General features: G+C 39.6%; 1 protein-coding gene across 1 annotated transcript; it reads left to right on the top strand.

Moving 5' to 3' along the window:
• On the top strand, nt 1–27,186 carry erich3 (glutamate-rich 3). The gene is made up of 14 exons (XM_057840082.1): nt 1–176; nt 3,596–3,689; nt 6,869–6,994; nt 7,094–7,165; nt 7,223–7,348; nt 8,597–8,707; nt 9,522–9,725; nt 12,743–12,923; nt 14,981–15,167; nt 17,363–17,511; nt 17,585–17,722; nt 21,925–22,218; nt 23,227–23,364; nt 24,395–27,186. The coding sequence occupies exons 1-14, from the start codon at nt 1–3 to the stop codon at nt 27,148–27,150; spliced, it is 4,752 nt and encodes a 1,583-aa protein (XP_057696065.1). The 3' UTR covers nt 27,151–27,186.

Raw genomic sequence — 27,186 nt, 5'->3', positions numbered from 1 at the left:
ATGGAAACCAGCCTGGTTGGCAGCATTGTCACGTGGGCTCCCATGGCAACCGCCCAGTGTCATCGCTCCGGGAGAAACACGGCGACGGCGGCTGACTTCGGGATCACGCGAGAACTCTGCCGGGTCGAGTTGCTTTCACATCGGCACCAACCCACCGAGTGCGGGCCGTCGGCCCTGTTGGTAAGAACTTGGAGAGATTTGGAAGCTAACCGTCAACATGAGTCACTTCAATCCGGGGTAGGTACTACTTCATTTCTTGTTACATGGTTGGAGGTCAATATTAGTTTTGGAAAAAGGACTCAGAAAGGAACTTATTAGCTTCCAGTGATGTGATAGACTTCCAATCAATTTGAAATATTGGGGCTTGCAAGCTGTCAGCCCTCCCAGTTCAGATGGATTGGATTGTGTGTCCTAGTTGAATGTCAATAGGAGATAATGAAGATTTTTTTTTTTGTGGGTCCGCACATGGAAATTTTATTTGTGGTTCCAAATTGAAAGTGAGCAAGAGTGGGAAATGTGAGTTATTTTTGTCCAATTTTGCCGGACCATACAGTTTTGATTTAAAAAAATAGAAACTAGAAACTGTATTTTCTGAAGAAATTACAATTGGGCTTTGCTGTTGTAGATACAGCTCTATCAGGTCACTTCCTGTTGATTTGGGGACATTTCGGGGACACGTCCTGTTGTATGGCTGTCAATGGCATCTACTTACTTGGGCGCCAGTTGAATGTCAATGGGCTGTAATTAAAGATGTCCGACCACGTCATTTTCAAAGTATCGGAATCGGCAAAAAAATATCGGACATGCCTTTTTTAAATATATTTATATTTTTTAATTAAATTGTTTTCTATTTGTATTTAACGTTACGGACAAAATGTGTTACACTCATCCAGAGTCTTTAGTTTTGGCTTAAAGTAGGGCTACCAAATTTATCGCGTTAACGGCGGTAATTTTTTTTTTTTTTAATTAATAATGTAAAATTATTTAATGCAATTAACGCACAACCCACTCACGCATTGTCACGTTCAAGCTATAATGGCGCCGTTTTACTTACATATAGAGCTAAAGGATAACGTAAAATGAGTAGAGTGAATTTAGGCAGCCTATGGAGCCTTTATATAATTGGCTAAAGCCTTAAAATCCCTCTCTCCACAAGTAGAAATATCGTGGGAAGCAATGTGGGGAAGTAAGGTAGTAATTGATCATTTTCTTAACACCCTATGTTATTTCCCAACGCAAAGAAGATATATCAATTTGTGCCCCTACGCACAGTCATGGTTGCACTTCCCATCATGCATTTGGCCAGAACAGTTAAATGGTGTCATGCCATGTCATATCCTGTTTTATTTTGAAGGCTTCACCCTCCTTGTGTCTGCATACTTGCCCTTCCTCTGGTCACCTAATCACCTATTGTCTCCACCTGCTCCCTATTAATTTAACCCCTGTGTGTATATATTGCCTTAGTTTCCCTTGTCTTGTGCAGAAGTGTCTTTCGTCCAAGGTCAGTCACGTCAGCCTCTCGTCATAGCCTACCGTCACAGTCTATTATAGTTCTACTGAATGTTATCCTCCATTGGAGCGCTTTGTGTTTGAATTTTTTAAATCTTCGCTATCTTGGCTTTTTCCTCCATTAGGAGCGTTTTGTGTTTTTGCCTTTCCTCCCTTATGGAGTGCTTTTTTGTTTGAACCCTGATCGTGGTTGCTTTGACTTATTCCTCCATTGGAGAGGTTTTTGTTTGTACATTTTTCTCATTCCCGCATGTCAGCGGAAGAACCTGTTTTCAAAATAAAAGTTTTTGCCTGAACCTCCGCAGCTGAGTCCGCCTCGTCATCCCGGTCTGACAAATGGCTACAGTATCATTTACTGAAAGCTAAACAAATACACTAGATGGCAATATTTAGTCACAATATACAAAGTCACATTTATCCTTTAAGAATGACAAGTCTTTCTATCCATGGATCCCTCTCACAGAAAGAATGTTAATAATGTAAATGCCATCTTGAGGATTTATTGTCATAATAAACAAATACAGTACTTATGTACTGTATGTTGAATGTATATACTCGTCCGAGTTTTATTCATTTTTTTCTTAATGCATTGCCAAAATGTATATGATCGGGAAAAATTATCGGGAATGATTGGAATTGAATCGGGAGCAAAAAAAGAAAAAGCAATTGGATCGGGAAATATCGGGATCGGCAGATACTCAAAAAAACATGTTCGGAACAACCCTAGCTGTAATGGTAAGTTTTTGGTCAAAAATCACAACCAAACAGGTTTCTCTGCCATTGAAAATGAATGGGAAATTTGGACGTACATGGCTGTCAATGGCATCAACTTACTTGGGCGCCAGTTGAATGTCAATGGACTGTAATGGTAAGTTTTTGGTCAAAAACCACAACCACACAAGTTTTTCTGCCATTGAAAATGAATGGGAAATTTGGACGTACATGGCTGTCAATGGCATTGACTTGCATGGGCCCTAGTTGAATGTCAGTGGGTTATAAAATCACAACCACCTGTTTTCCTGCCATTGAAAATGAAGAGGAAATGATTGGCATTACAAATGAATAGAATGACGTACATGGCCGTCAATGGCACCCCATTAGAAATGAATGGGCAAGTCTTTGGCGAATTTGGGGGGAATCCTACGTTTTTGGAAAATTCTGTACACAATTTTTATGCCCCTTACTGTCCTGGAATTTTTGATGTGTGAATTATGTGTTTGGTAAAAAAAAAAAAAAGTGGGACTAGATACATTTTGAAAACAAAAACTTTTTTTTTTTTTTAAAAACCTGTGTTTAGGGGCCAACAGAAAATTTTGTGGGGGTCATTCGACAAATTCCCTCCTCCTTGATATTTTAACGGTCACGGTCGGTCAAACGGTATTTAACAATTACAATCTTGGGTCACCTGAATTTTATGAATATTTTAGTATGTGTCTCTGCCAGAAATTTTGAAAATTTTGGAATTTGCCATTGGAAATGAATGGAGCTTTTTTTTTTTTTGTTAGAAAAAATGTCTTGGAGGAAACATGAAGTGTTAAGCCTGTGCAGCACACCCAAAAAGTGGGTGTAACAAAAGGAAAGTTTAAAAAAAAAAGTGTGAGGATTTTTGTATGCCTTACTAAATCTCGGTTGCCACTTTTTTGGAGTTCCGCAAGGTTCAATTTTAGGTCCACAGCTTTTCACTTTGAAATGGGGTGTAAGGGTCAAAAATCAGCTGCAAGACAAATAAAAAAAATGAACACATATGAGAATGCCTAAGAGTCAATCCGACAAGAGACACATAACATTGGCTGGTCATGCGTCAAAAACAACAACTTCAAAAGAGCATCCGGCCATCAAGAGCGACACGGTAGCACATAAAAGGCAATCCAGGTGCACAATAGAAAGGCAGACAGGGTCAAGTGTGCCATCCTCTTCAAATGCCTGCATGGAATTAGACACCTGTAACAAAACCTACTTGGAAAAGAGCCTGATAAAAAAGGCCATACAGGAGTACAGATTAACAAACAGGGAGGGTTCATTACAAAAAAAAAAAAACAAAAAAAGCGTTTCTCAGGATTGTTTTTTTTTTTTTTTCCCTCTGCAGGCTTATTTCAGCCTACAACAGCCTGACAGACAAACACCTGATTGGTTACTTCAGCAGCTCTCGCATCAGGAAACATTTGAGGAAAGCCGGGCTGGTATGTCAATAGGGTTGTCACGATTAATCGGTAACTAATCGATGGTCAAATCAATCATCATATCTGTTGACCAGAATTAACTAATCTCTTAATAGGAAATATTCTCTTATTTTTTAACATTTTTTTTTTTTTCTTCCTCAAAAATAACTTTTGATTTTTAAAAAAATGTTATTCATTTAATTATTGTTCATTAATATTTTTATTCATTATATTTTTTTATATTTTAAATGAAAAAAAAAAAACGAAAGGAAAAACTAGACATTCCGTTGTTTTTTTTTAAATAAAATGTTTAGATTTTCTTAATGAACACAATCACTGCTATAGAAAGTGATCGATCAAATTTCAACTGTGATGGATGGAACTGACTGATCACGTCTCACTGTCAGAGACGGCGATAGACGTCCAATCCATTTTAACTGGGAGGCCTAGCTGCAATCTAGCTATTGAGTTTTAAAAAAAATAAAAAATATTCACATATTAATGCAACCCTTGATGAAAATTAGGGCTGTCAAACGATTAAAATTTTTAATCGAGTTAATCACTGCTTAAAAATTAATTAATCGTAATTAATTGCAATTCAAACCATCCATAAAATATCCCATATTTTTCTCTAAATTATTTTTGGAATGGAAAGATAAGACACAAGACGGATATATACATTCAACATACTGTACATAAGTACTGAATTTGTTTATTATAACAATAGATCAACAAGATGGCATTAACATTAACATTCTGTTAAAGCGATCCATGGATAGAAAGACTTGTAGTTCTTAAAAGATAAATGTTAGTACAAGTTATACAAATTTTATATTCAAACCGCTCTCAATGTTTTCTTTTTTATAAAATTTGTAAAATTTTCAATCAAAAAATAAAATAGTAGCTCGCCATTGTTGATGTCAATAATTACACAATGCTCATGGTGCTGAAACCCATAAAATCAGTCGCACCAAAGCGCCAGCAGAGGGAGACAAAAAAACATAAGTAACAAGTAGACATGACACTGTGCTGTCATTTAAATCTGTTAGAGCTGGGCATGTGCGTTAATTGCGTCAAATATTTTAACGTGATTACTTAATAAAAATTAATTACCGCTCGTTAACACGATAATTTTGACAGCCCTCATGAAAACAGATGATTGTTTTAGGCAATTCACAGCAATATTAAATATTTTCAATTTCTTTTCAGATTTGTTTTGGAAAACAATGATGCGGTTACATATTTGCTTCATTTTCATGGACCAACTTTTCTCAGCACAGAAACTTTGGTTCAAATGCACATTTCTAGCTAAAATGAAACGTCCGGAGTAATATAGCATGTAAATTTAAATATGAGCCAATTACAGACAATTACACTCAAGTCACAGGGACTCTGACTATAGTCGCAAATTTGATGACTTGCAACTCGACTTGAAGAAATAAAGCGCAGACTCCGACTTTATTCGCTTGAGCTGGGAGGGTCCGAGACTTGACTCGACTCCACTTGTGAGGCAATAACTCAAGACCCGACTCCACTTGACTCATGGGACACTGCCTCACGACTCAACAAGCTGACTAAAAAACAAGGATCATAGATTGGTCACCATCTGCCAGTGATTCGCTTGATCGCCTTGGCCGCTCTCACCACACCCTCACAGAACAACCGACTCGGCCTCGTGACTCGACTTGGCTTCGTGACTCGACATGATCTCGTGACTCGACTCAACATGACCTCATGACTCGACTCGGCATGACCTTGTGACTCAACTCAGCACGACTTCGTGACTCGACATAACCTCGTGACTCGACATAACCTCGTGACTCGACCCGGCATGACTTCGTGACTCGACTCGTCCTCGTGACTCGACTGGACTCGCCGTGACCTCGTGACTCGACTCGCCGAGACATCGTGACTCGACTCGCCGTGACCTCTTGACTCGACTCGCCGTGACCTCGTGACCCGACTCGACATGACCTCGTGACTCGACTCGCCATGACTTTGTGACTCGACTTGACCTCGTGACTCGACTTGCCGTGACCTAGTGACTCGACTCGGCATGACCTCGTGACTCGCCATGACCTCGTGACTCGACATGACCTCGTGACTCGCCATGACCTCGTGACTCGACTCGCCATGACCTTGAGGCCTTGTGACTCGACTCGACATGACCTCGTGCCTCGACATGACCTCAAGACTCGGCATGACCTCGTGGCTCGACTCGTCCTCGTGACTCGACTCGTCCTCGTGACTCGACTGGACTCGACATGACCTTGTGACTCGATATGACCTCGTGACTCGACTCGACATAACCTCATGACTCGACATAACCTCGTGACTCGACCCAGCATGACTTTGTGACTCGACTCGTGCCCGTGACTCGACTCGACATGACCTCGTGACTCGACTCGACATGACCTCGTAACTCGACATGACCTCGTGACCTCGTGACTCGACATGACCTCGTGACCCGACATGACCTCGTGACTCGACTCGACATGACCTCATGACTCGACATAACCTCGTGACTCGACCCAGCATGACTTTGTGACTCGACTCGTGCCTCGACTCGTGCTCGTGACTCGACTCGACATGACCTCGTGACTCAACATGACCTCGTGACCTCGTGACTCGACATGACCTCGTGACTCGACATGACCTCGTGACCCGACATGACCTCATGACCCGACATGACCTCGTGACCCGACTCGACATGACTTCGTGACTCAACTCATGACTCGACTTGCCATGACCTCATGACTCGACTTGCCATGACCTCGTGACTCGACATAACCTCGTGACTTGACCCGGCATGACTTCGTGACTCGACTCGACCCCACATAACCTCGTGACTCAACTTGACTTGCCCACTACAGGTAAGACTCAGGACTTTAATTAGTAAACTAATCACAAAAATAATTAGTGCTTAATCAACCATAAAAATAATCGTTTGTGGCAGCAGAAAGTTTTTTTTGCATAAATGATGTGTACTAGGACTAATCAGGTAGAAATCATATGTTACCGTGAATAAATTACATAAATTACAGTGAAGAAATGTTTATTGCCTCTCCTGTGAAACAGGACTCGTTCATGTTTGTCGCATTCTGGGGTTGCTTTACTTCATGTTTCATGCCATTGGCGGCGATAGACGTCAATGGCAGCCAATGAGTAAGAGCTAAGTAACTACTGTTGCACTTTCTTAGATCACCCGAAGTGGGCGTATCGTTCCAGACAAGGAGTACAAACAAAAGCTTCTTCAGAGAGCCCACCAAAAACATGTGAGAGATTCCCTGGCACAAACAGTTTTTCTCAAGGTGCTGGAAATGGAGGTGGGCTGAAACTAGCAATCCCAGACACAAAAAAAATCAATTCAGTCAACGTCGCGTGGAATTAATCAACCATGCAAATTTCCTCCCTTCCGCTCGCAGCGTCTCCATCAGATGGAGATGAAAAAAAAACTGGAAGAATTTGCCAGGAAGGAGCGAGTGCACAAGATGAAGGTGAGTTATTAACATGCCAATGGCACCCCGTATCTAAACGTGACATGTTTTTTGAAGGTGGAGCGTGCAAAACGATTTGGAGACAACGTCCCAGTGATGTCACCTCGCCCACCTAAGGGTGCCAGGGGTGTCCGGAAGCAACATTCGGGGCCTGTGGACGATCGTTATGGATCGTCAGAGTCTGTGAGTCCAAAGAGCTCGGATGTGGTGCTAAATTCCAAATTGCTTAAAGGTCCTGTAAAGTCATGTTCATGATTTATTTTCCTTCAGTAAGAAACAGTTTTCAAGATAACTGTTAAAAAGCTGTGCAAAGACTGAGACCAATTTAGTGTTAATTATAGCAATAAACTTTTTCACTTCCTCGTCAGTGAAATCCTGGATTTCTGGACCCTCCAACCTTATAAAGGCTAAGCGCCATCAGTAGCTAATCTGTGCAATTGCAAATTACACACTGAAAACAAAAGAAAAGTTATCCTTACAAGTTACAGGCCCCACAAAATCCATATTCCCTTAGGTGTTTGTGTTTTACTTTTTAGGCTTTGCGTAATAACTAATCGTGTCTTTCCGATATGATTATTATTTTCTAGGGCTGTCAAACGATTAAAATTTTTAATCGAGTGAATTACAGCTTAAAAATTAATTAATCGTAATTAATCGCAATTCAAACCATCTATAAAATATGCCATATTTTTCTGTAAATTATTGTTGGAATGGAAAGATAAGACAAGACGGATATATACATTCAACATACGGTACATAAGTACTGTATTAGTTTATTAGAACAATAAATCAACAAGATGGCATTAACATTATTAACATTCTCTTAAAGCGATCCATGGATAGAAAGACTTGTAGTTCTTAAAAGATAAATGTTAGTACAAGTTATGGAATTTTTATACTAAAACTCCTCTTAATGTTTTCGTTTTATTAAAATTTGTAAAAATTTTCAATTAAAAAAAAAAAAAACTAATAGCTCGCCATTGTTGATGTCAATAATTACACCATGCTCACTCATTATGCTGAAAGCGATAAAATCAGTTGGACCCAAACGCCAGCAGAGGGCGCAAAACACCAAAAAACATGTAACAAGCAGACATCACACTATGCTGTCATTTTAATCTGTTTGAGAGGGGCATATGCGTTAATTGCGTCAAATATTTTAACGTGATTAATTTTAAAAAATTGTTAACCGCCCGTTAACGCGATAATTTTGACAGCCCTATTTTTTTCACCTGATACAGATTCAAATAGAGTATTGAAACTGATACGATGTCATTGCATGACAATGCAAATAGGACGGGAACCCGTCCAATCTGCCAACACTGGGCCTCGTCAAATATTTTCTTGGCGTTGAGTTTCATTTTACAGGACTTTTGAGCGCATTTAACACCTCTTACTAACTAAAGTATATGGTTCTGTACATGTGCGCAGCCATGTTCATCTCGACCCAACACCGCTCCAGGAAAGATGCAGCGGCCCGTGCGTTTGAAGCCAATCAACAGCGGCAACAAGCGCGACAACCGCCCGCCATTCAATTGCTCTGTGAGACTAAAAAACGTGACTTCAGCAAGGGCGTAGGTTTGCATAGGGACGGTAGGGACATAACTGTAACTGTAGTCTTGAAACAAATCTGAATAAGGAAAAACATTGCAATAAAATAATGCAAAGTGGTTAAACTTGAGAGTAGCTGAGATCTGTCATGACAGAACATCGCTTCAATGATATCTGGCGCCATCTAGCGTTGTGAATGGGTATAACGTGTAGACCGCCAATATAAGACGACACCCACTTTTTCAGTCTTATTTCAATGCAAAAAAAACAGTTTTATATTCAGGCCAATACGGTATTTTCTGCTGTTAACGTTAATTAAACTGAGAAATGTAGTGAACCGAGGTTTACCCCCTTCTACCCTATTTTCATTTTTGTTTTATTTATGTGGTCCTAAAGCAACACTTGGTAACTTTTCAGTTTTGGTCGATTTTAGCGACGCTGGTGGACATAAGCGGTAGTTTTTTTGAAGACTGCGTTTCCCATGAGGACCAGCGCATGAGCACATAGTGTGTTCCTACGAGGGACGTAACAGAAAATAATTGAGAAGCACTGGTATAACTCAATACAGATTTATTTTTGCAATGATCAGTTAGCCTAATTAATTAGGTTCATATTCGTGAGAAATATAGCCCTAACCGCCGTTTACCCAATCTGTTTGGTCTTATGAATGACCCTTCCCCAGCAAAAAGTGTACATGCATGTTATGCGGTTATATCGTCCCTATCAATGTTGAGCCCAAACCTACACCCTTGCTTCAGAATGTACCGCACTGAACTTTCAAATCGAACGATTCCCTTTCTTACAGATGGAACCAGGGAGACGCGAGACAACCCAATGGGAACCCCCATCGGGCGTCTCACCTTACCTCCTGCCGGTCATTAATAACTTTGTAATGCCGTTGCCTCCCGCCACTAAAAGGAACGGCAGGGCGTCCGGCGGCACTTCAGGTCTCAGGGGGCGCCGACGACTACGCGCTGCTACTGCCTCCGCTGGACTTGGCGACAATGAGGTCTTGCTAACAAGCTTTCTTCATCATTTCTGGCAAGAGAACATACAGCGCCATTAGATAGTGTGTCTTGTAAATCATCAGCCTTAGCTGTACAACAGTCTGGGGTATCCGATGTCGTATTTTACGCTTCATAACGTGTTTCGCGTTTTGCAAATAATACACCGCACATTGACATTTCGGTAAATGAATACAGATGTTACTACATTATTGGAACACTCTTCTCGACATTGCCATTGACGATGAATTCATTTAAACCGGAGGACTAGCTTTGAATGCTCATGCTTGAGTGCCAGTGACAACTAGCACTGTCACTGGTAGCCAACAGATTAGCATAAACACTATTCTAGCGGGAGATTTTCATCTATTGTTGATTATGGATCACTACCTACTATTCTGTGGCATTCTGGGGTGACTTCTTTTACATTTTGAACTAGAGATGTCCCGATCAGCCGATCGATCGGGTACGATCACGTCATTTTCAAAGTATAGGAATCGGCAAAAAAATATCGGACATGCCATTTTTTAATATACAGTGGTACCTCTACATACGATCGCTTCGACACACGAACTTTTCGACATCCGACGTAAAATTTGACTCGCCATTTGTTTCTACATCCGACGACATGCTCGAAATACGACGACAATGGCAGCACCGCTGACGAATGCACGGCGGCTTTTCTCGTGTGACAAATCAACACTGGTTTCAGAAAAGGTTGGTACAGGTGGTGAAACAAGGAAAAAGTTGACGCTTACCTTCTAAATGAAGATGCAAATGACAGAAAAATATGAGCGTAGGGTGGGCATCCGTGAAATGGCTCAACAATACATCTCCACGGTCCTCCTCCGACCATCGTTCGCCAGTCTTTATAAGTTAAGCTGACAATTCTTATTGTGGTAACATCTCCAGAGAAATCGCCAACTTCGCCACGTTTTTATCATTTATTTCACAACTTATTCAAAACAAAAACACCTTCTGTCTGCCGCAATTGACGGTGTTCTCAAGAACGCATTCAAAGTGAAAGTGAAACTCAAGCTCACCGGTCTCTCTGGCACGTCAGCTCCGCGGTGCGTTCAGGGTCAGCAAAAAACGTCCGCCACATTAGAACCCGATTCGTTACATTAATACAGGAATTATTATTATTATTATTATTATTATTCCGATTTTGATTTATAATTTATTTGTTTTTCTATGTGTAATTGCCATTTGTAATAGTACCAGCAGTATTTTTTAAGGATTTAGTGAAGGTTTTTGGCCTGTGGAACGAATTAATGGAATTATAATGTATTCCTATGGGAAAATCCTGCTCGACATACGACCATTTCGACTTACAAACAAGGTCCTGGAACGGATTAACTTCGTATGTAGAGGTACCACTGTATATATATTTTTAATTAAATCGTTTTCTAATTGTATTTAACATTACAGACAAAATGTCTTACACTCATCCAGAGTAGTTTTGGCTTAAAGTAGGGCTATCAAATTTATTGCGTTAACGGCGGTAATATTCACGCATTGTCGCGTTCAATCTATAAAAACGCAGTTTTACCTATAGATAGCGCAAAAAGGCAGCGTATAATGAGTAAAGAGAATTTTGGCAGCCTTTGGAGCCATTTTAATTGTGGCTCAGGCCTTACAATACCTCTCTCAGCAAATTAAAATAACGTGGGAGGCAATGTGGGGAAGAAAGGTAGTAGTTGATCATTTTCTTAACACACTATGTTTTTTCCCAACGCAGAGAAGATATATAAATTGGTGCCCCTACACACAGTCATGGTTGCGCTTCCCATCATGCATTGGGGCAGAAGTTAAATGGCTGCAGTATCATTTACTGAAAGCTCAACAAATACACTAGATGGCAATATTTAGTCACAATATACAAAGTCACATTTATCCTTTAAGAATTACAAGTCTTTCTATCCGTGGATCCCTCTCACAGAAAGAATGTTAATAATGTAAATGCCATCTTGAGGATTTATTGTCATAATAAACAAATACAGTACTTATGTACTGTATGTTGAATGTATATATTCGTCCGAGTTTTGTTCATGTTTTTCTTAATGCATTGCCAAAATGTATATGATCGGGAAAAATTATCAGGAATGATTGGAATTGAATCGGGAGCAAAAAAAAAAAAGCAATCGGATCGGGAAATATCGGGATCGGCAGATACTCAAACTAAAACGATCGGGATAGGATCGGGAGCAAAAAAACATGATCGGAATAACCCTATTTTGAACCATGTACTGCTGATTTTAGGGCATTTCTACGTCACTTCCTATTGATTTTGAGGCTTTTTTTATGTCGTGATCCTACCATTCTGTGGCTTTCCGCGGTGAATTACTTTACATTTTGGATAATTTCCTGTTGATTTTAAGATATTTCTCTAACCTTTTTCAGGTCAATTCTTGTAAACAAATGAGTGTCCTTCTTGCATTGCCTTCCATTGACAACATTAATTCGCCTCTCCCAGTCAAAATGAATGGGACATCTAGCGCAGTCAATGGCAGCCAACAAGTTAACACAGAAATTATTCCAGTGGATCTGATTGGGTCCTTTATACCATTGTTTTTCAACCTTTTCTGAGTCACAGCACATTTTTAAATTGGAAAATATCTTGTGGCACACAATAGAATAGAATAGAATAGAATAGAATAGAATAGAATAGAATAGAATAGAATAGAATAGAATAGAATAGAATAGAATAGAATAGAATAGAATAGAATAGAATAGCCCTTTATTGTCATTATACAGTTGTACAATGAAATTGTGGAGCATCTCCCTTTACAGTCCAGGACAAGTAAAAATTGCAAAGTGGCTTGCAAGAATAAAAGTATAAACTCTAAATAAATATAAAATATGTATGAGGTAGTCCTATTTTCAGGCAGTGCAAATAAACTAAAATGTCCCAAAAAGATTTTTGTACAGTATTTTTAAAACGATATATTGATTCAAAGCATCGCGATATATCACCATATTGTCACACGCCTAGTCAACAAAGTGTGTCATGTGACTACAGGAACAGCCCTACCTGAGGACTTGTGTGCCCCAGAGCGGGGTGTGTGTCACCATGGTCTATTTTGGCAAATCGGTGCATCTCTCCCATGACTCGGAGGACCCGAGGGATGAGGTCAAAGTCTTTCAGCAACACTGCGGAGGAGAAAACCTCTGTGTGTATAAGGGAAAACTCAGTGAGGGAGGTCAGTGAGATGAACATTAAATGGCCATTTTTAAAAATAAGGAATTATAAACTTTTTTTTTTACATTAGTTATTGCCAGTTGGTTTTCATATGCCAACCTTTTACCTCATTCACTGTACAGAAGCTGTGTGCTTTTGTTGTCATTTTGAGCCAGACGGACTGTGTGAGCCATATATGATATGCCAGTGGTTTATTGGCACTTTGCACTTGAAACTGATCCAAAAAAACCTGATGTTTGCACTATTTTGATTTCAAAAATAAATATAGCGTTGCAATATACTGTCATTTCTGGACTATAAAGGCACACCTGACTAGCCGCCATCCACCAAATTTGACAGGAAAACGGCATGTGTTCGCTGTATTATGGGATATTTAGCTCAAAAGATATTAACCGTTGACACTTTATTAGACAGCGGCATCATAAGACTGTCATGAGACCAAATGAACCACAATGAAGCTTTGAACCAATTGGCTGCAAAGCTTTAATGAAGTTTATTTGGCCATCACTGCTCCCTTGGGGGAGACAGTCAACCTCTGCAGCCACCTGCTGTACAACATTGTTGTCGTCCAACATGCCTCCTAGCATGCATTGCAGCGCTACGTAAATAACAATAAGATGCAAATAACAATTAAAATTCCTGTTCTGTGCTAATCATTTCTTCAGTTACAGTTGTTTCATTAATTGCTAGTTATGGTATTTGGTAACATTTTATTTGACAGTGGCGCCATAAGACTCATAAGATTAAATGAATGCTGAATGACATCTGTAATAAGCATTCAGTAATGCCCATGATGCCCATGATAGTGTCATGTCATAGTTATGGCGGTTTTATGACAGTCTTATGATGCCGCTGTCAAATAAAGTCTTAGCTATTAACCCAAATAAATCAAAAATAAACCGCACTGGACTATAAACCGCAGGATTAAAAATGAGGGGGAAAAGTAGCGGCTTATAGTCCGAAAATTACGGTATCGTAGGCATTTTTCCCATAACTTCAGGTGAAGTTGGTCTCTTATTTTTCACAGAATGTTTATTTGGAAAACCTTAAAGTTGTTACTTTTATCATTATTAAAGCATCCAGTGAGGCATCACATTACAATTAACCATAAGATGTGAAATCCACGACCGCATATATCGCTATCAATTCGATATCGTTATCAGATTTTTGGAGTTGGACAATATCAGAATATCGATTATAAAAAAATCAGCCAACTCTAGATTTTATTTATGTTTAACACAACGTCCCGACTTCATTTGAATTGGGGTTGTCGATCAATTAATCAATTCTTCGTGAACTCGTTCATATTTTGGCCAATTTTGATTTTATTTTAGATTTGCAAATGTTTTCATGAATGAGTTCTTTATGGTGCCAGTGAGCATATTTTGGATGGAATTAGGGCTGTCAAAATTATTGCGTTAACGGGCGGTAATTATTTTTTTAAATTAATCACGGTAAAATATTTGACGCAATTAACACACATGCCCCGCTCAGATTAAAATGACAGCAGTATAATGTCCGCTTGTTACTTGTCACCTGTTTTTTGTTGTTTGGTGTCCTCTGCTGGCGCTTGGGTCCAAATGATTTTATGGGTTTGGGGAGTGAGCATGGTGTAATGACATCAACAATGGCGAGCTACTAGTTTATTTTTTGATTGAAAATTTGACAAATTTTAATAAAACGAAAACATTAAGAGGAGTTTTAATATAAAATTTCTATAACTTGTACTAACATTTATCTTTTAAGAACTACAAGTTTTTCTATCCATGGATCGCTTTAAGAGAATGTTAATAATGTTAATGGCATCTTGTTGATTTATTGTTAGAATAAACAAGTACAGTACTTATGTACCGTATGTTGAATGTATATATCCGTCTTGTATCTTATCTTTTCATTCCAACAATAATTTGCAGAAAAATATGGCCATTTTTAGAGATGGTTTGAATTGCGATTAATTACGATTAATTAATTTGTAAGCTGTAATTAACTCGATTAAAAATTTTAATCGTTTGACAGCCCTAGACGGAATACGAGTTAAACCTTTTGTTGTCATTTTAGAGAGCTTCCAGTTCGTGTCGAGGCGACATCGAGGTTTCCCCTTCAGTTTGACCTTCTTCCTGAATGGCCTGCAAGTGGAGCGCCTCAGCTCGTGCTGCGAGTACAAGCACAGGCGAGGAGCCAGACTGGGCGGCAAGCACGGACATTTTGGATTCAGTGCGGTGGAACGGGCGTCGCCCTGTTACAAGTGAGGGCGCGGAATTTCATTTTGAGTTGGAATTATTTCACCGTTTTTCAATTTTATACCACTTTTAACCTATTCGCTGTCATTGACAGCGTCAGGCATACAATCCAATTTGACTAAGAGGGCTGCCATCCTTCGCTACGAGCCCCCCCTCCAAGTCAAATTGGTTACATTGAAATTTTTTTATAAAATAAACTGCCATTTTTATTTGAATGCCACATTGAGCCTAAATGGTATAACAAATATTTTATCCACAATCTCTAATAGAGTTAAGGAAAAGTCAAAGGACCAATTTTCCTTAAATCTGCAGCTCTTAAAGTGAACCTCTGACTTAAAGACTTGTAGGCTCTATTACGCCACAGTTGTTCTCTTTTACTAAAATGTGTTATTAGAAACACATATTATTTCCATTGATTTAAAAATCTAATATTTAGTACATGTTTTGACCTACGCAGGGCGCCATGTTTTACATGCGCAATGCACGCTAGGGATTGATGATGCGGTTCGGCTGGACTGGGAGAATAGCTGTGCTAGCTAGCAAGCGGAGCTAGTATGACGACTGGCATGATTTTGTCACATTCTGCTGCTGGTTAGATTGTTTTGTCCCAGAAAGCTGGGATAAGTTCCCAGTGTCGTACCTGTATCCAATTCCAGTTCATCAGCAGTGTCTTTAAACCGATCCTAGGCGGCTTGCTGAGATATTGACTTGCTGCCATTTGACAGTTTGTATATCTCTTCTTTGCTAGTCGCGTCATTGCCTTATTTTTTTCGTTTGTCTGCCCCCTACCGCGGTTTCCCTTGTTTTTTTGTTGTTGTTTTTTAATTGATCCCGACTTACTGTCACAGATCCTTTTTGTGTCTTCCTTTTCACAATCGCGTGTTTTTTTGTGTGTTCAAAAAACCGTTTTACGCAATCCTTATGTCATCGTTGTCTGCTTGCTGTCTGAAGTGACCTGTGTTTTCTAATTGCGTGGTCAAGGCAGCCGCGCTTTCTTTTCAGTGGCATTTCCCTTTCAGGTTTTACCGCACAGACAACGCATGTGGGTTGCGATTGCTTTATAAAGAAAATCATGGCTCTAACATCACGCGGAAGTATAGTCCTGTGGTCAGCGCGCTCGTCTGTCGCATGTGAAATGGGGGTTGGAATCTCGCTGGAGACCTTTAATTAATTGCTTTTGCTGCTCGTTTTGTGAAATATCGACAGTGCTGTTCTGCTCATCACTTTTCCGCTCGGGTACAAATTGGAAGGGCAGAACCGACGACATGTTTATGGAGCTAAAGAGTGACACTGTGGTAGACCGGCAGCGCCGCCCAGTGACGTCACTGCCCAGAGTGCATTGATTCGTCAACAACAATGGCGCCCTACTAGCTAAATTAATTTTTCAAATTTTATAAAAACGAAAACATTAACGGGGGTTCGAATATCAAATTATTATAACTCATACTAACATTATCTTTTACAAATGACATGTCTTTCTGTCCGTGGTACCCTTTAATTGTGATGTAGATTGTTTATTTTTAAATTTTTTATTGAGTTTGCCATTGATGAAGAATCAAAATAAGTGTTTAAAAAAATACTTCACGTATTCTAAAATGAAATAATAATTGTATTAAATAAAATTTAGTGGACATCTGCCATTGACATCGATAGACGTCCACTCCAATTCGGCTGGAATCTCTGCCAGCATCCCAGTCAAATTTATTTCGGTTTCATTGTAGGTTATTTTATGAAATAAATTTCCTTTTCCTAATGAAATTCCACATTAAGCCTAATAGGCATAAGAAATATTTCAGCCACAATCTTGAATAAAGTTAAAGAACTGTAAATTTCTCTTAACCTCTTAATTGTGATGCAGTTGATTTATTTTATGTTACATTTTCAAAAGTCAGCTCAAGTAGTGGTTGAAAGTAAACCAGTCCTGCAATCACTTACTTTTAACTTTCTAGTAACCTATTGTACTGTGGTGTTTTATTGTAATCTTTTGTTCTTTTTTTTTTTGTCTTTTTGTGTCTTTGTGTTACCTGCCTAGGTAAATTGAGTTTACCACTGTTTGATAAAAATAAGTTAAAAAAAAATTAATCTCTTCCAAAAATTAAGGAATAACTGTATTAAATAAAATTTTAATTAATAATATATTTTATTGTACAACGCGGCCCGCAGTGTAAAAAGTTGACAGCATTTCTGTAATACGATTTAGATGCATAATAGCAATGGGATTGGACAAGAGGCCCACTCCACCACCCAAGAGGGTCAAAGATGGAGGAGGAAGCCTCAAGGAGGCCAGGAGCGCACCCCACTCAGGACGTGAGAGCGCCTCTCCTCAACAGCAAGACAAACACAGAGATGGTATGATGATAATGATGAAGCCCACGCTGTGAATCAGAAGGACTGACAGATAATAATCTTACACCGCATATAGATTATGAAGAGGATTTTGAAGGAGACGATAATGTCGCCGCAGAAGAAGCCAAGGAAAAGAAAGCTTTGCCTCCAGCTAGCGGAACTGAAGCAAAAACGAAGACTTCATCTTACTCTGATGATGACGACGACAAGGGTGGTGAGTTGCCTGTAGGGTTCCTGTATTTCATTTTTTGGTCACATCCTGTTGATTTTGTGTCACTTCCTATGGATTTTTGTCCAATTCTTGGTCACTGCACACAGATTTTGATTCATTTCTTGTTGACTTTTGAGCAATTCCAGGTGACGTCCTATTTATTTTGGGGCAGTTCAGGTTCACTTACAGTTGAATTCGGGCGACTATCTGTTTATTTTGGGGCAATTCTGGGTCCCTTCATGTTGACTTTTTGGTCTATTTTCGGTGTGTGTTGGCCAATAGAGATAGTCCAAGTTGACAATCATTAGATTTGAATGGGATTTTTTCGTGGGTAATGAAAGTGAATGTGTTGAATCGGTTTTTGGAAAAAAAATTAAATATACCACGCTTTGGACACCACGAACTGTATGTAAAAAGTTTTCCAAGAGTTTAAGAAGACACTCACCGAGTCACCACGCTAAATGCTAATGCTAACGCGAACGCTATGCTAATGCTACAAGTTAGTTCAGTGTGTGATGATCACTCAGCACAGACATTTAAAGGCTAAAGCAACATGGCACAGTGAAGATTAGACAACAACCTTACCAAGCAGGACATGACATATGTGTTTCACAAAAGGAGCCTGGAATTGGCGAGTAAGCCTGTGTGTGTGGGGTAGGGGGAGGCACAGCACATCACATGAGTGACACGACCAAACACTGCTAAGATGCGTGCTAACTAAACATAGGATAAGAAAATATCACGCATAGTGAACTTATCATGGAAACAGCGAATTATCATCTCATTCTCGTCTCGTCAGACGATAACTGGCATCTTGAATCATTCTGAACCATTCTTGATTCAGCTCAAGCTGTGTGCAGACGCACTCCTCCGAGCTCCCAAGAGCAACTTATCTCAACCGATAAGCGCTCAGGGCCAACTAAGGGCCAGCAAGCTCGACTCCCAGTATGGCTTCAAAGAATTTGAAATCTGGAGACTTGGATTAAATAAAATCCTCCATACAGAAATTGGAGGTCTCCTTGACTGGCTTGATTCAAAACCAGAATCAAGAAATCGTCAGAGAGCTCCAGTTAATGCGCGCTGAAAACGAGAAACTCAAGCAGGCGGTCGAGGAGAGAGATGTTCGCATCAAAAGGCTCGAAATTTTCATTTCGGGATTACAACTGACGCCTAGCCCAGGTGATACAGTGGCGCATTTGGCAGTTGCTAAGCTGAAAGAGTATGGAATAAACATGGAACCGCTGGACATCCGTCACTGCTTTCTGCTCCCATCTGGGGGGAGAGGACCGGCGACGGTGCTCATGAAGCTGGCAGACCACAAGACCAAGACTGCCCTGCTTAACCAGCGCCGCCACCTGAAAGGGTCGAAGATTTTTTTTTAATGACAACTTGACTCGCCAAAATGCCGAAATTGCAAGAAAAGCACGTCAACTCAAGAAAGCTGGGAAAATAGCCAACACCTGGGTCTCGGATTGCAGGATCCTTATCAAGATGCAAGATATGAAGATTAAAGCTATTTGGAGTCTTTACGAGCTGACCCTACTTGAAAATTAATGATGACATCTGAAACCACACTTCAATTAAAACTGGATGAACAGATTGAAGAGTGCCATGATGACCCAAATGAGTTGCTTGATCTGGACCACAACTTCTACAATAGCTGGATAACTCTAAATACTACACAGCGGACCAGTATAACAACTCCGTGGATGTGGACGGTAAGCTGAAACTTATCAACGGCAGGAGTCTCTACAAGAATTTTGAACACATTCAGGATTATCTACTGAAGATAACAAAGGCTCTGACTTTAATTTGCACGGATATAACATGGCAAAAATGAATCGGGCATCAAAGGGAGGGGGTGTTGCAATTATGATTGATAGTCTCCTGGAATGTATTACAACTGAGCTCCTTATCCCCAATTGTAAAAACAATTATATGCTATATCTACCGAGCTCCTGATTCAAATACCCAGCTTACTGAATATATGGAAAAGATACTGTTTAAAACGAATAATAAGCATGTCTTTTGTTGTGGAGACATTAATCTTGGGATAAAATATGTACAACATGTTGTTTGATTTTCCTCATACATTCATGTCTGATTAAACTGTTGCAGTGATCTTTGTGTGCGCCAATTGTTGCCACCATGTACACCTTAGGAATGTACCCTTTAAAGCAGGGGTGTCCAAACTTTTTGCAAAGGGGGCCAGATTTGGTGTCGTAAAAATGTGGGGGGCCGACCTTGGCTGACGTTTTTTACGTAGAACAGTTAGGGCTGTCAAAATTATCGCGTTAACGGGCGTTAATTAATTTTTTAATTAATCACGTTAAAATATTTGACGCATTTAATGCACATGCCCTGCTCAAACAGATTAAAATGACAGCAGTGTCATTTTCACTTGTTACGTGTGTTTTTTGGTGTTTTTCCGCCCTCTGCTGGCGCTTGTGTGTGACTGATTTTATTGGTTTTAGGCTTCAGCACCATAATTAATATTGACATCAACAATGGCGAGCTACTAGTTTATTTTTTGATTGAAAATTTTACAAACTTTAGTGAAATGAAAACATTAAGAGGGGTTTTAATATAAAATTTCTTTAACTTGTACTAACATTATCTTTTAAGAACTACAAGTCTTTCTATCCATGGATCACTTTAAGAGAATGTTAATAATGTTAATGTCATCTTGTTGATTTATTGTCATAATAAACAAATACAGTACTTATGTACAGAATGTTGAATGTATATATCCGTCTTGTGTCTTATCTTTCCATTCCAACAATAATTTACAGAAAAATATGGCATATTTTATAGATGGTTTGAATTGCGATTAATTACGATTAATTAATTTTTAAGCTGTAATTAACTCGATTAAAAAATTTAATTGTTTGACAGCCCTAAGAACAATATATTTAAGCAAATTTTAGCCAGCCATTCTGTGTGTCATATTTGCTTCATTTTTTTTTTTAAATTAATAATTTCAACAATCTCACAACTAGCCATTGTGGTGTTCTCTTTCGACTCTCGGTCTCTTGCGAAATACTGCTGTGAAATAAACTAGCTTCAAGTTGCTTCAATTTCTCACAACATGTCAGCGTGTCTTGTTTGGTAATATCGCCTCACATTGAATGAACTCTTTAAAAACAGTGACTGTCTCTTTGCAAATGAGGCAGACACAGTTGTTACGTATTTTTGTGAAGAAATAGTCCAATTTCCACCTATCCTTGAAGCGTCGGCCGTCACAGTCAACTTTTTGTTGTTGTTGTTGTTGATTGTCGTCATTTTAGAAAATTGGGAGTAAAGGGTCACATGGGGTAATGTTGCTTCGAGTGGTGCTGCCTTTTAGTGGGTAAATGAGGAGCAGCATTTAGTGTGTAAGCTACTTCATATGCTGGTAGCAGTACTGCTGACCAATTTATTAAGTCTGTATGCGGGCCAGACGTTATTGATTTTAGGACTGAGGTTGGGGGCCGGATGAAATTTGACCACGGGCCGCATTTGGCCCCCGGGCCGGACTTTGAACATGTCTGCTTTAAAGAGACTTATAAGAAAAGCATTTTGAGTTGCTACTCACACCAGCTGTGATAACACATAATCACTTTTGCCACACACATAGCCACAACAAAATGTTCCCACAGCAAATAGATACTAGAATGTCATGGACATGACAAAGCCATAACCTTGTACGCCCTGAAATTCAGACCACTAATCTTGTGCAAGAGACTGCTGTGTCAACAACCGCAATCAAGCTGCTTGACTGGACGCTGAATTATTGTAAACCCAGATTGTTGATAGAGTTGTTGTACAGTTTGTGGCCATGTGATGTATGTAACTGTACCATGGCCTATTGTGCGTCTTTAGCTGTATGGGGGGACGGGAAACTGATCCATCTTGTTATTTTTTTAGTCTCCCAAGACACGTTTTTAGTTCGTCATCGTGACATCATCGTCATGAAAAAATTGTTCGTTGACGAAATATTTTCGTTCTTGTCATTGTTGACGAAAACAACATTGATTTTGGGTAACTTACTGTTGTTTTGGTCAAAACATTAAAACAGGAATACAGTAGATTAGAGAATTTTTCGTGGGTTGGCAAATGGAGATTTTTTTGTGGGTCTGACTTTAAATCAATATGTGTGAATGGAAACGTTTCTTTCGTTTAGTCTTCCCACAATAATACTGTTTAAACTTTTTCAACTCACACAGAAGTAGATGACCCAAGGCCTCGTTCAAGTTCCAGCTCCAGCAACGAGAGCGACATCAAGTCCGTCAAAGACTCCAAAGAGGACGACGAAGCAGAAGAACCGGAGGAGGTCCTCCGAGAGGAAACTACGGACGAGAAAGCCGACGTAAACCCCGAAGAGACTGCAGCCACCGAGTCAAGCACGGACGTATATGTCTCGGATTCCAGCGAGAAAGAACGACGCCAGACCACGCCAAGAGAGGAAATAGAGGGCGAGGTGACAGAAGATGGGTGCAAGTCAGAGGAGCCGGAGAGGGGTAAGTAAATGGGACGGTGAACGATCGCTGCCATTCCTCTCGTTTGAAAAGAATTGGACATCTTTCACTGTCAAGGCAGCCAATGAATTCATGTTTGTTTTATGATCAACTAGGGCTGTCAAAATTATCGCGTTAACGGGCGTTTTTTTTTTTTTTTTTTTAAATTAATCACGTTAAAATATTTGACGCAATTAACGCACATGCCTTGCTCAAACAGATTAAAATGACAGCACAGTGTCATGTTCACTTGTTACTTGTGTTTTTTGGTGTTTAGTCGCCCTCTGCTGGCGCTTGGGTGCGACTGATTTTATGGGTTTCAGCAGCATGAGCATTGTGTAATTATTGACATCAACAATAGCGAGCTACTATTTTATTTTTTTGATTGAAAACTTTACAAATTTTATTAAAACGAAAACATTAAGAAGGGTTGTTTAAATATAAAATTTCTATAACTTGTACTAACATTTATCTTTTAAGAACTACAAGTCTTTCTATCCATGGATCGCTTTAACAGAATGTTAATAATGTTAATGCCATCTTGTTGATTTAGTGTTATAATAAACAAATACTGTACTTATGTACAGTATGTTGAATGTATATATCCTTCTTATCTTTCCATTCCAACAATAATTTACAGAAAAATATGGCATATTTTATAGATGGTTTGAAATGCGATTAATTAATTTTTAAGCTGTGATTAACTCAATTAAAAATTTTAACCGTTTGACAGCCCTATTATCAACATATACTGTACTTCTATTATTTTTCTGTATCTTTTCTAGGTGTTAAAATTTGAGTTTTCTCTGGGTTTCTTTCATTTTTTATGTGGTGGATCCTATTTTCATGCGTGTTTATACTTTTGCATGCATTGAACCGATTAAAGATTTTATGTGAGTTGTGTGCTTGCCTTCCTGCTTCCTTACTGGGTCTTCTTCTTTTCAAACCTCCCAGAATATTCCATGAATGGCTGACATCATGCGTGTTCTGTGTATCTTTCTTTTTCCCAAGCCAAATCTGTGCAGGAGAAGCTAGCAGAAGCGATCCTGAAGGAGTCGCACAGCAGCTCTGAACCAGAGCTGAGCGACACCAGTACAGAGGAGGAGGAAGTGGTGTCGACAAAAAAAGTCCAGGATGCGAGAAAAGATGGTATTCGATTGCCTCCTTAAAGGGAACCTCAGACTTAAAGACCTGTAGACTCTAATAAGCCACAATTGTTCTCTTACTAAAATATGTTATTAGAAACACATAAAGTATTGCCATTCATTTAAAAATCTATAATATTTAATACATGTTTTGACCTACAGAGGGCGCCATGTTTTATTCGTGCAATGGATGCTCGGGGTGATGACGTAGTTTTGTCACTTTCACTAGACGAACACTTCCAGTGTTTTGCAATTCATTCTACATGGAGAGACATCCAACACCTGCGCACATTAGTTAAAAGCAGCGAGTACTTACTATTTGTGTTTTTATTGAGTCTTTTATTACCTTTTCATTGCCTCAAAATACTTTTTGCATGTGTTTCACTCTCATACTTTTAAGCATTGTGTTTTCTTGTGGTAGCTATAAGCAGATTGTTCATCTGTTGACCACAGTAGTCAAGTAGCATATTTAAACCAACCTATTTTCTAAAAGCATCTTTAGTATGTTCTGTCTGTACGCATCTAAACAAAAGAAGCTAAAAGCACACTTTGGGTGTCAAATTCTCCTCTTGTAGACGTTTCGCCAGTGTAGCACATTTTGGCAAAACACCGGTTTTGTCCTACTCTCATCTCGTCTCATCCTGTCTTTCCTGTTCATTTTGCTTTTCCTGCTCGTTTTGTGAAATATCGACAGTGCTGTCATGCTCGTCAATGTTCCTCTAGGGTTGAAATTGAATGGGTTGAACAGATGATATGCTTAGACATGCTTCACTAGAGTCATACTCTGGAAGCCAGGTAGCGTAACCCAGTGACGTCACCGCCCTGCGACGTCAACAACAATAGCGACCTACTAGTTAGACAAATTTTACAAATAGTATTAAAACGAAAACATCAAGAGGGGTTTGAATATCAAATTATTTTAGCTCATAATAACGTTTATCTTTTAAGAACTAGTCTTTCTATCTGTGGATCCCTTTAAAATGTTGCTTTTTGAAGAAAAATAAATGAAATGACATCTCTGTGTGCGTTTTCAGAAGCAGGTCTGGTGGAATCTAAACTGGAGGACACATCTGAACCCAAGGAATTCATTGAGGAATCCCATGGCAACACTAAAGATGAGCGAGGAGACAGTGTAAACACAACTGAGCAGGAGGAACTAAAGGAAGCAGAGGATGGAGATGATTCTGAGGCGAAATTAAAGGAAGAGCCACAAGACAATGCTTCAGCTATCTCTACTGACAAGATCATTGCCAACGGCGATAAGACATCAGAATTAGAAGTAGCGCCAGAAGACTCGAGAGGCATGTTAGAGACGACTGCATCTAAAGAAGACAGTGTAAAGGATGAGGCTAGTAGAGTGGGAGATGCAGATGAAGCCTCAGGAGATATTGAGGAAACTGGTAAAGGGCAAGATGACATGGCAAAAGGGGGAGAAGAAAGAAGCCCCGATAACAAACCGAGTGATGCCAATGAGGGCGTTGATAACGAGGAAAAATGTGATGAAAGTAAGACCGAGGAAATTTATAAAACTGAAGACAACATTGAAGAGGACACAAAAGATGACCCAAAAAACAACCAAGAAGCAGAAACAATACTTGAAGATAAATCTAGCGTACCAGAAAAAACTGAGGCAGACAATGATGAGGTTCTTGATGCGAAAAGCACAGAAGTTGAAGAACTACATGAAGAAAGGGCAGATGAGGTGACCGAAACTAAGAAAGACAACGAAGAAATAAGTGAAACGATAGAGAAAGATGACAAAGACACTGAGGAGAGTAAAGATGGGAGAGACAAAAATGAGACACCGGGTGAAGAAATACAAAAAGGAACCTGGTCTAATATGGGGGAAAGAGAAGCTGAAGATAGAAAAGATATGACAAATAACAACCAAGAGAAAATCGGAAGCTCTGAGGTTAAAGACAATGACCAAATAAACAAAGGAAGTACAGACGACAAGGAAGAAAATAAAGCAATTGAAAAAGATGAGAATGAAGCTGTAGAAATTGAGAATGTGACAGAAGAGGAGGAGAAAATTTTTGCGTCTGAGGTCAAGGAAACAGAAAAACTAGACAAGGTAACCACTAGTAAGGAAGAAAGAGATGACAATGAAATCAAAGATGGCACAGACAAAGATGAAGTGAAAACAACTGATGTTCAGGACAAGGAAGGTGAAGAAATAAACAAAGCAACCAGTGATGATATGCTAGACAGTGAAGCAATAGAGAAAGAACAAAGTAAAGATGAGATGAGCAAATACCCAGATGAAGACAAGGAAATCCATACTGCTGAGACCAAGGACGGTGACCTACCAAACGAAGTAGAAATCGAAAATACTAAGAAAAGCGAACACGAAGACGAGACCATGCATACGAAAGAGGACGCTGAAGACACTGACTCAAAGGAAAGACCGGAAACTTCTAAAAGTTCAGAGGAGCAATTGCGAAACCAGGACGAAAACATTGGCATGACTGAAGAGATGCTAGCGACCAAAAATCTGATTACCGAAAATGGTAGAACGAGTGAGGTTGATGCTAAAAATGGGGAAACATCCACTCAAGTAGAAAGTAACACTCACAAGGACGAAAGTAACCACGAAACATCAGACCAAAACAAAATACAACAACCCAATGAAGTGTCCATTGAAGACAAACGTTTGGAGGTAAAGAATGAACTATCTGAAGAGGTCCAGAAGGATAATGAAAACGATAAAACTGACTTAAAGAATGAACTATCTGAAGAGGTCCAGAAGGAAAATGAAAACGATAAAACTAACTTAATCGAAAACCTGGAGTCTTATAATCAAAACAGTAGACAAGACCACCAGGATAAGAAAACCAAAGAAACCCCTCAAATCGACACTGATCCATTTGTTGTAGCTGTTGACAAAACTGAAAAACTACTCGAAAAGAAAGAGGAAGAGTCTTTAAAACTTCTAAGCCAGAACATGGACGCCAAAGACACCGGCAAGACCCTGGAAGAAACCTTTCTTCTCCAATCGCAATCCAAAAATCAGCTTACACACGGAGAAAGTCCAGAAACGTTGGCCAGATCAAGCAGTACAGAGCTAGTCACCAACTGGCTAACTACGCATCAAGCGTCCAAGTTTTTTGAGACCTTTGTTGAACCCTTGGAGGACCTGAAGGAGCCTGACGCAGGTGCTGTCATGGAGGTCAGAAAATCTTTACAGAACGGGAGTAAAATTGAAGACAAAGCTCAGTCCTATGTTAAGAGTTATCCCAGTCAAAATGACTTGGAGATGTCCCATGAAGAAATGGGGATTGACGTGAAACAGCTGCTAACAAACAACGAAAACGAACCAAAGTTCATGGAGAAACATGACTGTAAAGAATCTCTGGTCAAAGATAAGATGGAATCAAGAAATGGGTGGAGAGAAGCAAGCGTGTCAGGACCCGAACTTAAGCCTGTCGTGGAAATTGTCATGAAAAGACATGAATTGAATAGCACGCCAACATCAACTGAAGACATAAACAGCTTTCCAAAAACCCATACTCTTCCTACTAGCGATAAAATCGACGAGCGGACATCTCCAGAAGGAAAAACCCATGGAGGTGTTCTAGCAGTAACTGAGGTAAGCCATTTTACAACCTCCAGGTCAGACGCTGGAAGCCACATGGGTATGGAGGACAAACCGTCAGTCAACGGGAGCAAGCAACTAATGGAGGATAATATCAGTCAAGACCGTTTAAGCGTTCTATCAGCGGAAAAAATGCCTTTTGGTCCAAATTCTTACTCTTTGTTGACATCTGCCAGGATTGACAGTGGATATTAGATAACATGCTTATTTACTGTAGAATTTTGCACTGGA

This window comes from Corythoichthys intestinalis, chromosome 7 (assembly GCF_030265065.1).
Source record: "Corythoichthys intestinalis isolate RoL2023-P3 chromosome 7, ASM3026506v1, whole genome shotgun sequence".
Classification (NCBI taxonomy): Eukaryota; Metazoa; Chordata; class Actinopteri; order Syngnathiformes; family Syngnathidae; genus Corythoichthys; species Corythoichthys intestinalis.
This window is presented reverse-complemented; position numbering and strand designations above follow the sequence as displayed.

What these genes read in the sequence shown, in the direction of transcription:
- erich3 (XM_057840082.1), top strand. Translation starts at nt 1, where the DNA reads ATGGAAACCAGCCTGGTTGGCAGCATTGTCACGTGGGCTCCCATGGCA. An exon ending in TCAAGGTGCTGGAAATGGAG is followed by an intron (nt 6,995 to 7,093) that starts GTGGGCTGAAAC and finishes TTCCGCTCGCAG; the next exon opens with CGTCTCCATCAGATGGAGAT. An exon ending in CCAGGATGCGAGAAAAGATG is followed by an intron (nt 23,365 to 24,394) that starts GTATTCGATTGC and finishes GTGCGTTTTCAG; the next exon opens with AAGCAGGTCTGGTGGAATCT.